Here is a 14686-nt window from a genome sequence, read left to right on the forward strand (position 1 = left end):
AGCTTCCTAATGAGGATGTTATGGGAGACAGTGTCAAAAGCCTTGCTAAAGTCAAGGTAGATGACATCTACGGCTCTCCCCTAATCCAGCCAACCAGTTACATCATCATAGAAGGCCATCCAATTGGTCAAACATGATTTACCCTTGGTAAATCCGTGTTGACCACTTCCAATAGCTCCCTGTTCCTCAATGTGTTTGGAGAGGACATCCAGAATGAGTCACTCCATAACTTTCCCAGGGACCGATGTGAGACTAACCGGTCTGTAGTTCCCTGGGTCCTCCTTCTTTCCTTTTTTGAAGATTGGAGAGATGTCAGCCTTTCTCCAGTCCTCAGGCACCTCTCCTGTTCCCCATGACCTTTCAAAGATGATGGAGAGTGGGCTAGCAATAACATCTGCCAGCTCTCTCAGCACTCGCAGGTGGATCCCATCAGGGCCCATGGACTTATGGATGTCCAGCTTGGCCAAGTGTTCTCTGACCTGGTCCTCCTCAACTGAGGGGAAATCTTCCTCCCTCCAGACCTTCCCCCTTGCCTCCAGGGTATGGGATTCATGAGGGACAGCTTTAGCAGTGAAGACCAAAGAAAAGAAGGCATTCAGTAACTCTGCCTTCTCTGTGTCTTCCACCACAAGAGCACCCATCTCATTCATCAGTGGGCCTACATTTTCCCTAGTCTTCCTTTTCCTATTAATATACTGAAAGAATCTCTTCTTACTGTCTTTAACTGCAGTGGCCAAGCTGAGTTCTGATTGAGCTTTGGCCCTTCTAATTTTCCCCCTACATAGCTTTGTTGTATCATGATAATCCTCATAAGATGCCAACCCCCTTTTCCAGAGAATGTAGGCTTTCCTTTTGTTCTTGAGGTCCAGCCAAAGCTTTCTATTTAGCCAGGCTGGTCTTCTTCCCCGTCGGCTCATTTTTCGAGCCATGGGGATGGCCTTCTCCTGTGCTTTTACCAAACTCAAAAGCAAGAAGTACCACAAGTCTCAAGAAAAGTAGCACTTCTTGTCCCCATCCTGTTTTGCATAATAATTCAGATACATAACTCACCTTGAAAGCTGTGATCCAAATTAGATTGGATGCATTTTATTGAAGTTTTTCCTCTGTAGCTGAACTCAGATTTCAGTCAGTCCAAGACATGAAAGCAAATGAGATAGATACCCTTCAGGAGATTTATGATAAGTATCTAAGGTGTGCCTCAAGACTAGAATTGGGTGTTTCAGAATACCACTGGCAGGCAGAGTCTTAAGTCTCACTGGCTTCCAGAGAGAGGTGGAAGGAGCAGCGGTCTGCCCCAAACTACCTTTAAGCTGTGGAGGCCACTATCCCTCCAATGGTAGGAGATAGGCTCCTCCATCCAAAGATCCTGTAAAACATTCCCTAGGCTAAAGGATCTTGTCTTACCCGCTGATGGAAGAGGAACCCATGGGAATCTTTGCAAATCCTCTCTTTAGCTTGCTAAAGGTCTAAGGCATTTAAAAGGAGAATAGCAGATTTGCAGGCGTGGTTTGGGGCTCAGTTTGCAGATACACTCAGTGAGAGTGGGTACATAGGCAGCCTGGTGAATCTAAATCTCCTGTTTCTATGTCATTAGGTGCAATTTATAGCTACTTTTAAAGAAAAATTATAGTTGTCAAGACACTCTGAAACACTTAAGGAAAAGTGGTAGCATTTGTATGAGACATGGTAAAGAAAGGTTGTAGGCAATGTTGCAACATTATTTGATGTACGTTCTGTTCTCAAGGACTTTATTTAAAAAAAAAAAGAGGTGTATCAAGTGGGTTTGTTCCCAAACCTTCTGCCTCTGTTCTGTTTTCAACTGAACCTGTAGAGAAAAACGAGAGTGAGAGCTTTTACAGATGAGACCTGCATTAATTGTTTTTTTCAGGACTACAAGTAGAGGGCCTCTTCAGAAGGTCAGCCAGCATCCAGACTATCAAAGATGTTCAGAAACTTTACAATCAGGGTAAACTCTCATCACACCTTTGCCAGTAACAGTGTGAGGGCTTTGTTGGTCCTGGTGTTGTTGGTAAAGCAGAAATGCTAGTTTTCTTGTAATTAGTTAATCATAAAACCATTTATAAGATAAAATAATCATAATAAGAGCACTATTACAGAAACCTGAAAGATAGCAACAGGCACTTTAATGCTTACTGAATAGCAAGTCATCAACTGATGTCAGACCAGAGCTGACAAAATATGTAGCAGCTGGTGAATAATAAGGTTTGAGTCAAAAAAGGTCTGTTTTTTCATAAACTTTTGTATTGCCTCTATGCACTTTGAGTTACAGTAGTTACAAAGTATGGTCTTTGTCATTTTGCCTCTGGTGTTTTTCCATGGTTATGGCGAAGAAATATATTTTTACCTAATAATTTATGAAATGTAGTGAAGTAATTTTGAAAGTCACTTACATCCCCATGAAGTTATTTTATGAAATGCCTTTATGGGGAGAATCTTTTATAGCGAAATTAATAGAACTCTACGAAAGACACAAAAAGGAAACGCCAGGAGTTACCAGCAGCAGGAAGCCAAGATGTTTTCTGTTCAAAATGTAATGTGACACAGTTTTTAAGCAGTTGTTTACAGAAACCGTAAAATATATGATTGAACACCTTTTTTCTTTTTTTTCCTCCTTTTTCTCCTTTTAGGCAAGTTTGTGAATTTTGACGATTATCATGATATCCATATGCCTGCTGTTATCCTAAAGACTTTCCTTAGGGAACTCCCTCAGCCATTACTAACTTTTGAGTGTTATGATCATATCCTTGGAATCACCAGTGAGTATAAATAAGTTCTAGAAAAATTTATACAGCAAGTTGAACTGGACCTGGCTAATTCATAATCATCGCTGTTTGCTAATCATGGCACAGTTGTGGGTATATCATATTATTAGTGCATCACTGCAACCCCAAATGGACAACCTCATAATCTGTACTAGAGCAGGGTGGTTAGGGTTACCAAGACCCTTTCTGCTTTTTACAAGATTCGCTGGTTAATCTACGTATCATACTGTATTATTAAGAATTGGGCCGGACTTCTCACTGTCAGGGCTCCATTTTTATGTCATGGCGCAGCACTGAGTCAGTTCTCAGTGATACAAGTTATGTCAAAGCGGGTTTAGTTTTAGCAGCAGCATTGGCAGAACTGTGGGAGCAAAATTTAGCTGGTCATTTGTATGCTTCTCTCCTTTTTTTTCCCATTTTTTTGTAGGAAGGGAATTGTTTTTATTTGAGCCTTTCCCATTGGATAACACTGGGGCAGAAAGGATCTAAAGCCATGAGAAGAAAAAACAAGGATTATCTAAAGATCTAGCACCATATGAAACTATGACTTAGAAAACTCTGCGGCCTTTGTCAGGGACTAGGAAGTTTACAATGCTGGCAAGGCAACTACCTGATAGATGGGGGTTGAATATCTGAGATCCCAGAATATCTGAGGTTTAGTACCCAGTACTTGTAGAAACTGGTATTTTGCCATCCAGGCTATAGTCAGTCTAGCAGGGAACCAGTAGAGCTTCCAGTAACAAATCACAAGCACACGTTTTTCCAAAACCTGGCTTTTTGAGGAAATTATATGGAGTACATCTTCCAACAGAGTCTGCTTGCATACCTCTGATAAGCATGGGCTGATGCTGTTGCAAAGCGTAGGTTATCGTCGCTATCATAACTGTTGCTGTTGGGCTAGGGTCACCAAAATAATTCAGATTGAGGATAAATCTCAATGGCAACATGTTTGTACAGTGTAGAAGTACAGTAGGTTTACCTAGATATACTGTATTGTAGGTAAAATTTATATACTGTGCCCATCACTAGCATCTGCACGTGCTGTTTCATATCATTAATTTTATTCATGTATTTCCATTAAAAAAATTGATTAGGTCATGTTCAGAATCCTCTGAATTTCTGTACTGTTTTGATATTTGCAATTTTGCAGATCACCACCTTCCAAATCAAGGATTCATCTCTCCACACACTAAATATCTGAAGGCATTGAGAAAAACAGGTGTATTCACAGGAAGGTGGTAGAAATGGAAGGACTAAGGATAGTCACTCAGAACTGGAAAGAATAGGGGAAATTTGGAAAAAAAAAATGTACGAATGCTATATTTTACTGAATTAATCTTGTGCTGACTTTCTGGACATGATATTACATTGCAATACAGCTAAGTGAAAGATGAGATCAAGTCTGAAAAGAATCTCAGCACAGTGCATTGTCCCAGGAACACTGGAAGGTTTTGCTTGGCAAAACACCTGTGAAGCATGCAGTCCCTCTTATTTTTGTTTACTGGTGTTTTAACTGTTGACAAAATATGTTGAAAAGTGGAGTTTAAGAGAATTTCTTCTTGCACTTTCGTGTTAGGCAGTGTGATGTCCACTAGTTTTTCTTGATGCTGTGGTGATATCCTGATTTTAAAAGATCTTAAGCTTGGGAGCCAAACTGGACTGCAGCAAAAGCATATTCTCTGTGAATCCAGTGCAGAAGGGAGCTTTGAAGAGGTGTGATAGCAGACAGCTGTCTTGGGATGATTTGAAAATTCTCATTCTGTCTTCTGGAAGACACCAGAGGAGTGTCTGATGTATGTGTTACATCTCTTAACCTGCAAACCCAGAAATACAGTATCTTTGTTTTACAGTACTTTGAAATGATAGTGAAACTTTTCTTTTTAATGTCTCATATGAAACATTTTTTTAAAGGGTTATTGATGGGAGCTGTGAAATTAATTAGCTGAGTGGCTGACTAAAAAAATTAATAAAATCTTAAAGCTTATAATTGTCAAAGAAAAACTTCTTTGTTCATGAAAACTGCTAACAAGAGTTCCTTTACCCGGTATAGCTACACTTTCTGCGTTATTTACTCTGCAGAAGGCTGACAAAATAATTCTTGGGACTCAGATGATTGTGTCTTGCAGGAACTGGTAGCTTTGCAGTCAGAAAAATGTCAACACAGCTCACCACAGTATAGCTTCATGTATTAGTTCAGAGGTTAAGGGAACATTTAACATGCTGGAATTTTGTGCATGTAGCCGTGCTTATGTGCACCTCTGTGTCAAGGAAAGGGAAATCCAACAAATGCAGAAAAAACAGCAGCCCAAATGGGCTGGTTAGGTCAGGCATAATTGTAATCTTTAGATCTTTCTCCAAAATGGTGTTAAACTTCCAGTACTAAAATAATTACAGTCTTCCAGGAGGGGAAAAAAAAGTCATTCGGTACAGCATTTGAAATATAATCCACTGTTAGTGTAATTCTCACCCAGGCTGTCTAGATGATTCCAGGAGTTTGGGGTCCAGTTCTGGTTTTGCCCATCTGTAGAAATGAGTTAATTAACCTGCTTAGGTCCATCTCTAGAAAATTCTTACCCGCCCAAGTGGCCGTCTTGTAAATTTTTTCCCAAAGTCAGAAGAGTTGGACTCTTTGACATTTGACATTTGAAAGTTCTTCCTAGAAAAGAAATTATTTCAGCTATTTCATTGAATTGAGAAAATACTCTGGAAGTTAGTCTTAGCCATATATATAATAATACAAAATATGACAGGGACATTCAGAGGGATAACCCTAACTGTTACTGTGGTCATGGAGCTTAGTAGAGCTGAATTTTGTGGTCAGTTTTACAGTTGAATATCTAAATTCCAGCAGATATAAATATGGGGTTATTTCTTCTTGATATTTTGATATTTTTGAGTTATATTAAGACTGACTTTGAAATTGCAGGTGTGGAGAGCAGTTTACGAGTCACCAGATGTAAGCAAATCATTCAAGGACTTCCTGAACACAACTACGTTGTTCTGAAATACCTGATATGCTTTCTCCATATGGTGAGTATAGGCAAAATTTCCAAAGTAACGCCAGTCTTTTCTTTCTTACTCTGTTCTTGTTAACTCAACATTGAAAATCTCCACAGAAAATAAAACTGAAGAATATAAAAAAATGCAGTGAGTTGGTGGTGCAGTGCTTGCCAATGGAGTGAACTCAGGGTGCAGAACCCTCCAGTTCTAATAAAAGTCAGTGCTAAACAACGGTCTGGCCATCCCTTCACCACGATGTAATGAAAACTACTGTGTAAATTTAAATGGAACTGTGCCTGCACTGGAATATTTAAAAGTCCTGTCCCTGTCCCCTTCACTCCCCATTCACAAATATATGTTTTATTGATTTAGTTCTTGGTTTTACCCTTTTTTTTGAGTGAAAAAGCCTGAGAACTGTTGTTATGTAATTTTTGGTGCTGGAAAAAAACTAGATGAAATCGCCTTTTTTCTCCAAAGTGTAAATCTTGGGCAACTGAAACACCAAATAGTGTCATTTTAGAAAATGATAGAAATATTAATGACCTTTAGAACAACAATCAGCAAAGTAATTTCCATTAAATCTTACAAATAGCATTTTCCTGTTTAAAATGGCCTTTCATTCTGTAATTTACTACAGTGTTAAATAAAAAACTTTGTGCCATTTTGCAAGGATTTTTGGTATGCTTCAGGGTAAATGAAATCATGTGTCTTTTGTCCTACTTTTTGATTTGATGATTTTTTTTTAACCCATTTTTGGAAACCCCACAAGTGTGAGGGTTTGGGGAACATCCATTACAAATAGTTCTACAGTTTAGCCTAGTGACATCCTTTGGTTGCCAGTTTATGTGCAGGAAAAGACAGCAAGAGGAGCGTAAGTTTCCCTTCCTTCTGCCTTATCCAATGCATTGCCTTTTCCAGATTGCATTTTTCAAACCCAGGTGCCTATAACTGGGGATCATGGTATAGTTGACACCTAAATAAAGTGATCTAGCCTTCAGAAGTCCTAAGAGCCCACCAAAGCAATCATGTATGTGGAATGATGCTGATTTTCACCAGTGGAGGAAATTAGCCCTCAGTGACTGTTCTTAGGCTACTGTCATGTTTGCCATATTCTAGCCAGTAGCATATTTCAGAAACAAGTTATTTCAGAAACAATTTAATCCCTTTTTCTATCAAAACACTAGAGAAAAGTAAAGTTAAAGGAAACACATTGATATGACCCTCACTCAGACAGCACTTGCAAGGTTCCTGTAATACCCATATGTTCGTTTACTGTTGCTTAGCTGAACTCTAATGCTATTAAGGAAAACCTCATGTCATTTGCTATTATTTTAGCAACTGATATCTCTCCTCAGTGTTATGAATCGTGTAAGTGACTTTGTTCCAATAATAGATGCACCATCTCAACGCACTTCTTAAGAGCTGAGCACTTGAGGTGTTAATGAGGTGTGCAAAAGTACTACATAGTGTTTTCTGTAATTGAGCAACAGAACATAGCATTATTTTTGAGTATGCCTTGTTATGTAGAGCACAGCATCAAGTTGATACTAGTGCTCAGATCGGCAATTTTTGCTGATCCACGGCTTTTCATCCTTAATATCTTTGGGAATATTTGCATTTGGAAAGGTCAAGGGAATGTGAAACAATCTAGGAGCTAGAGATTTCTGTTCATTGCAGATCGGTGTGCTGCACAAGCTGCCACAATTCAAACTTTAACAGACCACTCTACCAATAATCCTAGTTTTTACCTGCAAGCATCAGCCTTCTTAAATAGAAGAGGCAATTTAATTCTTCCATGAGCTCAGCCTTGAGTAGTGCAAGAGGTACTTGTGATAATTTCATGAAGTGGGCTGAATTGTAATCACTAGGTACAGGTTTTGAACACTCCAGGTTTGATACAGCCTTGTGGAAGAAGAAAAAAAAAATCCCTATTTTCTCTGCAGTCTCAACCCCCTTACTTAATGAAACAGCTCCTTCCAGTCCAAGGGTGCTACAGCAAGACAGTGCAACTCCTACAGAAGTAAAAGACTTGAATTTCAAACATAGGTCCAAATCCTTCAATCTTAGATTAGCAGTGATTTTACCAGTAATGAGCCCAGCATGCTGTGAAAGGTGTAAACTGTCCATCTCCACTTTGCAGTGCATCTGGACTCTATGGAGGGATTTGCAGGGTCCTCTTGGAGTTGCTGTGGACTGAGGTCCCTAGGCAGAATTGAGCATCCAGGAGCAAGGGGAAAACAAAGACTGGTTTTCAGAAGGCAGGCCTGGAATTATGTCTGTAAAAAATATCTGTGCTTGCTCAGCAGATCTCGCAAGAGATGAGTGTGCACAAACAAGCATTTGTGCCCTGTGTTGTACACGCAGTGAAGTGGATTTATGAATGCACATGCAAACTTAAAGGGCTCAAAGAAGTCTTCTTGCAAATTACTTATCAAAGCACACTTACCCAGTTCTGAAGCCAGAAACCTTTTAGTAGAAAACTGTATTTGTAGTTTTCCATGACAGTCTAAGGCTAAACAATCAGCAAAGTTTGTAGAGGCAATAATACAACCTAGATTGTGTTTTTATAACCACATCTTTGGGTTTGGTACAAGCTGATATAGCCCCCTCTTACACACTTTCCCTCTCTGCTGCTTATTTCTGTCCCTGCAGTCATGCCTGATGCAGGGGAAGGGGTGGCTGACTTGGCTGAAAGAACCATTGCAAAAAACTGCCAAATTCCAAATGTCAGACTTGGACAACTAGAAAAAAATGGACAAGGTTTTGGGGCCCGTGAGATATGGTTCGGATCTGTAACTGAAGCAGCAAAGTTAAAGCCAAATACAAGCTGGAAAAAAAAAAGCTCTGAATGAATGTTTTGTCTCAATCACTTGTCCAATTTAAAAGTGTAATTAGCACCAGCAAAGCTTGGGGGTGGCTGAGGATGACAGGGCACGTTTGGAAGGATTAGATGACTAAGCCTCATAGAGCAGATACACGCAGTTGGCACCCCTGCAAGGCAGCAGAGAGTGGGGGATAGAAACTCGGATTTCCAGTCAGTTTGTGGGGGTGTTTTAATATCTAGTAATTTTCTTTTGAAAATGTTTTGTGGAGTTCCTTTCAGCATTGTGACTGGGAAGCCAAAGAGACGGTGATGTCCTTACATTTTTATAATGAGATGGTAATTGGCTGTTTCTACCCTCTGGATTTCACTGTTTAATTTCATTAGGTGGTGTAGTGGCTGTCTGGTTTCACTCCTGCCAGTATCCATGAGAGTGCTGGGCTGCAAGTGCGTGGAATCCAAAAATCATCACAATTTTGTTGGGGGGAGCTGGATGTTTATTCTGGGATAGTGAAGATGTCTATTTTGCATTCGTTGATGTGGCACTCAATCTTCAGTGTTTATTCCCAATAATGTGTTTTGTAACGTACAACTTTTATCTTTCTGGAGGACTTTCTTTCAATATAGGCTGTCATTACTTAGTGATTTTTCTATATATCTTCCAATGAAAGGGGGAAAAAACCCAGCAAAGTGGAGCTGTGTAGTTCTTTGTTGTAGTACTTTTCAGTGATGTTCAGATGATTCCTTCAAAGATGCGATCTAGGTCCTTGGAGAATTGTTTTTTATTAGCTTGTCAATTTGACAGAGAAAGTGTATTTTCACTTGAAACAGTTGACGGTTACTAACTTTCTGAGGGAATCAAAGAAGGAGTCAAGGGGGTTAGTCCAAATGCTAAAGATGTCAGTTGTATTTCTTAGATAGAACGTAGCTTTGGGGTGCAGTTATTTAGAGGGGTAGCCCATGAAGAGGTTGGCTGACTGGATGCTGCCCTTACGTGGTCCAGTGTTGGAAGAAAACATCAGCTGCTCGTGGCGGTGGTGTAGATGAAGTGGACGTGTTGGTGTCATTTGAGAAAGAAGTCTAGCATTGGAGTTAGTGAGGGGGTTGAGATGGTGTGAAACCTGAACTCCTCAGGGAAGGATAAAGTTATTACCATGGGTGTGACAAGGCTTCCTGGCTTGCAGCTCTTGATGAGCCGGCAAAAGTCATTGTGGAGAGAGCTGGATTCAGCTGCACGCTTTTTCTTGGATCTGCTGAGGAAGGGATTGCTGTGCATTTTGGAGTGAAGCAACGTGCTGCGTCTCCCTTGAATTCCGAAGTGTCAGCCTCATTGATGACTCACAGAAGAGGCTTAGTGTAGCTGTGCCTCAGATGGTATAATCACTGATTCATTTTATCTTAAGGATTTTCTCTCTTAGGGGAGAGGCTGTGTCATGGGTATTTTTGTTGATCATTTCAACATTGACTGTCTCTTTGAAAATGTTCACAGAGTAGTGGCGGGTGGGAAGATGGTTTCATCTTGGAGTTAGAAGCATTCTTTGAAACAGTTGGCCTAAAGAGAATAACAAAATCTAGCTCTAGCAGCAAGTCACAGTGGTGTTGCTTTGGGCTGGAATGTTGGCCCTCGAAGGCGGTGGCTAGGTTAAGCTGGGTGTGTTTCAACTATCGCTCGAAGACAGCACCTGTACACCGCTTGCTGGATGGAGTGTGTCAGGGAATACTCCCAAAAACTGGGGGAAGACAACTGCAACAGGTTTGGCTCCTTCCACCCACCACTGTCCTCCAGTACTATACCACATGCTTCTGTGCCATCACATGGTACCTGCCCAGTATGCACTTAAGGTGCCTTCCTTAGGATATACAGGACACATCTTTGGCTTTGTGCTATAGAAAACACAACATGATGGGCTGTAGCTCTCATGTTATTTTAGAGGCTTTCAACTGAAAGAAACACCGAAAAATAATTTGTCTTCAATCCACAGGGGTTTCACAGTTACAACATTACACAGTGTGGATGCGGCCAGTGTGAGCCACTTGGCTCAAGGGCCAGAACACAGTCTCTAACCTTGTTATATTTAGCAGTATCCAAACACCAGCTTCATTGTCCAGCTACCTTCAGGGTAATACCTAAGTTCATGCCTCCTTGTTAACAGGGTACTTCCGGTAACGTTGTCCTAATTGTTTTCCGTCATGAGTTACTTCGGTAGCAGTTTAGCTTTTACTACATTGCTGTAGTATAATGAACTCTTGTTTGAGCTGATCTCGTCTGAAGCAGATTAAATGACCAAGATGGGCTTGTTGGTATTTCTGTATAGTTAAACAGTGCACCGAGAGCAGTATGTGAAGGTCAGCAGGCTATGCGTGGTTCGTACTCTAGAGAGAATGATGTGGGTTTTGCATAAGGTCATGAAGCAGGCATTGCCATTTAATCTGATGACTTTTTATTCTCAAGTTATGAAGTCCAGTCCTTTGAAAAGGTGGTTATGGCACCAATATCTCCTTATTAATACCTCCTTCCTTTATCCAGACCTGCTTCATGACCTTAAAAACAATTGAAGCCTTTAATATTTGTAGCAGAAGTAGCATGACGGTAGCTTTGATGTCCCAGAAGGGTGAGGTAAAGATTGGAGGGAAAAATAGTACCTATTATTGGAAAAATTAGTATGGTTAGGAAGAAAATGATATGCTTTTGGGCACATAAAGTGCTGCTTCACGTCCCCCAAGGAAAAGACTTCCATCCTGCACACATGTCTAAAGGGAATTATATCCTCTCGTGGCTGAGCAAACAGGCTTCTTGCTAAGTAAAGCACTGAGGAGGATAAGACTGTGCTGTAGGAGGTAGAGGGGAATTAAACCTGTGTTACCGGGCAGAGGGCAACTGGAGTTTATGCATATGCTAAGAAGTGTTGACATGATCATAATGTTTCTTAGCTTTTCCTCTAGTGCCCTCAGGCTTTTCATAGTACTACAGAGCTGCCTTTTCAGGAGGCTTTATGGCAAGGCAGAAATGGGGAGAAACTGACAAGTAGAATTTTTGCTTTCCTATTCCACTTAAAATTGTAGCACGAAGAATACATGGGAGATTTTGTCCAATAATTTCCTGTTCTGTTCTGAGATGACAGCTTTGGAGTAACCTGTACATCGCAGTTTGTGACTGCATAGTCTTCCCGTGACTGATTACTTATCAACAGCAGCAGCCATCAGCCTGAGAAGAACTGGCTGAATTACCTAGTTCAGGAGGAATCAAGAGCACCTTCAGCTTGCTGGCTCTTTGCAATAACAGAGAACTTGTCAGATAGGACACCCAGACCATATTAGGCTTTAGATACCAGCCATGCAATGCAGGAGAGCAAAACACACACAAATTCCCTGACAAGCTCACACAAAGAAAAAAAAAAAAAAAAAAAATACTCCTGCTACCCAGCTCTGGGCTCACATCCATGGGTAGAAGTAGAACACATCATCCAGGTGCAGAACAGATTTCAGTGCTGTGTATTTTATCTACAGCCCATTTTCACCTCCATTGCTTCAGCGGAATTGGGTGGATGTGGAGGTACTTGGAAGTGAAGTCATGCATCCGTGGGAGAAAAAAATAACCCTTCTAAACCCTTGCAAACAACTTCAGAAGTCCTCGAGATTTATTCTATAGAGAACTTGGTACCAAAGCAGATGGGATAACCGTTTATTTCTGCTGTCCTTCCCTGCCCCCCAGCAGAGATAACAATAGATTCCATATGGAAGGATTGAAAACAATTAATTTTCCTAGCATAAGGAAACAATTCAGCCTTTTTGCTTGACTGACATCTTATCTTGTATTTGAGGGACAGGGCGTCCAGGCTCTAGGCTCTAGGCTGCATAGGCAGCCCTGAGGCTGTTAAGAAGCCAGCGATGTACCCATGGCCAGGGTCTACTCCCGTCACTGGTTCATCCTCAGTACAGGATGGTGTCTTGTCTCTCACTCTTCTGGGGCACATATCTGCATGTACCTATTCATGTTTATGTTTTTCCAGGTTTCACAGGAAAGCATATATAACAGAATGACAGCATCCAGCCTGGCCTGTGTCTTTGGTTTGAATTTGATCTGGCCATCGAAAGGAACTGCCTCCCTGAGTGCTCTGGTACCTCTGAATCTCTTCACTGAACTACTGATAGATTTCTACACGAATATATTCAACTCCCGAACAGTGCCTGGTGAGATCTTACCTTAGTGCTCCCAGAAAGGAAAGTGGAGTATGGCTGCCCGAGGGAAAGGTCTCCGTGCCTCAGCTGGTGGGAGCTTTGTATTCAGGGCTCTCTCCTGCAAAGAAAACTTTCAATACAGAGTAAAGTTTCTATAGCTTTCCAAATACCAAAGATGTGGGGAGAAGAACACTGCCCCATACACATGTGGGACAATATATACACGAACGTTCAAAGACCAATAGGTCAAAGTGAATCCCCTTACTAAAATTCAGCAGCTGACAAAAACTGGTACGTTAAAAAAAATCATGACACTATGTGCCAGTCTGTCATTTCTTTGGGGATCTGGAGACCTTGATACGTGGCGTTATTTTCTGGGGCCATGGAGAGCTAAGTTCTGGACCACTCCTGAATGTACAGCTTTCTTCTTTTTTAAATTTTTTTTATTTCAATACAACTTTGTTAGAAATCCCCTTGTTAAGTTAATAAAGATGGAATCAATTTTTAAGATACTAACATTTCTAAACTATTTTCCCGTATATTTAAGTGTCTTGTTTTACGCAAAAAAAAGTGTGGGCAGTTGTGGCACATCAGGTTTGCAATTACCATGGATAATAAAGTGTTTCCTGGGTAATTTGAGTTGTGCAGACAGCTAACTAATTACGCTTGCAAATATCTAATATGTGCAGTTAATCACTGTAGCTGCACGTACAAAGTGTGTGGAAGTTTGGGTTTTTTTTATAAGTTCAAAGGGGAGCAATAATCATATGGGTCTTTCTCTGAATACTTGGAATTTTCATCAGTGGAGTTACATCAGTGGGTATATAACACAGAATATAGACTGACTTTGAGAAGAGTGCCCCTGATGTTTGGGTTGCGTTCTTTTGCTGTTTGAGTTGATAGAAATTTGCTCTTCAAATCAGTTTCTCTAGAAAGCAGTAGGAGCAACAACTTAGATAATATGCCTAATATCATTTTTATACATTGAAAGTCTGTTATTAGTCCCAATGTGAATAATTAGCCAACATAAAGGGAGAATTTTCAGTGTTTTCTTTCTAACTGTGCCATTAATATCGCTTGTACTTGATGAACCCTAACACACTGCTATTCCATTGTTTAACACTGATTGGTAATGGGGTGGTGTAACGAAGTTATCATTATAGCTGCCTGCAAAGCAAAAGGAAATTAATCAGTGGTAAAAAAAGGTAGGTGGTATTTTCCCTAATGCTCAGGTCTTCCTGCTTCTGTACAAAGCTAAGAAAACAGAGGCGCTATTTATACTTCAGTAAAAGCAATAGTCTCAGGAGGACAATTCAGGCATCCCCTCCTCTGCAAACAGAGCCACTTTTTATCCTGTAGGTTCTAGCAAGTTGAGGGTTTGTACTTGTGGCCTTCCTCTTAGCAGTTACGAATTGCCTGTCTGTGTAAAGGGGGCAAGAAAATCTTACTGCAGAGGGTAAAGAGGATTCGTTCTTGTCAGCAATTTCAGGAAATAACCAGGTGTTCAGAAGGCTGTGGAATGCTGGATGTGCCAGGCCTTCATTTGCCCAGTAGGTGTCATCTATAGCATTAGGCAATGATTAAAATTCGGAAAATGCAGAGGCTTTAGAACAAAGTATGTTGGGACCGACTTCTCACATCACAGTTGTGTGTTTTCTCCAGTTCCTCGAGTGTCTTAAAGACAACTTTTTCGCTTCTGAATATCTGTAAGTAATAGCCACCCATGACACTCATTTAAATACAAAACCTTGCATAACACAAAGAGAATAATTAACAAGGATTCATGATTGTTGCATTTCAGCAAAATGAGATTGCCAAGGATAAAACTGTCGTGGTTTTGTATTGCAACTCATCAGTTTTACATCTGAGTTATCAGTGACAGCATCCTAGCTTTATTGTGTTA

The 14686-nt window shown here is 40.5% G+C and overlaps 1 protein-coding gene across 1 annotated transcript in view; it reads left to right on the forward strand.

The window, feature by feature from the left end:
- ARHGAP8 (Rho GTPase activating protein 8) overlaps positions 1-12812 on the forward strand; it is a 58590-nt gene extending 45778 nt beyond the window's left edge. The window contains exons 9-12 of the mRNA XM_009879711.1: positions 1889-1966; positions 2649-2777; positions 5710-5813; positions 12615-12812. Coding sequence (XP_009878013.1) covers positions 1889-1966; positions 2649-2777; positions 5710-5813; positions 12615-12812 — 509 coding nt within the window. The remainder of the gene's footprint in view (positions 1-1888; positions 1967-2648; positions 2778-5709; positions 5814-12614) is intronic.
- The last annotated feature ends 1874 nt before the right edge of the window (positions 12813-14686 follow it).

The sequence above is a fragment of the Charadrius vociferus genome, unplaced genomic scaffold, assembly GCF_000708025.1.
Source record: "Charadrius vociferus isolate BGI_N301 unplaced genomic scaffold, ASM70802v2 scaffold90, whole genome shotgun sequence".
Taxonomy (NCBI): domain Eukaryota; kingdom Metazoa; phylum Chordata; class Aves; order Charadriiformes; family Charadriidae; genus Charadrius; species Charadrius vociferus.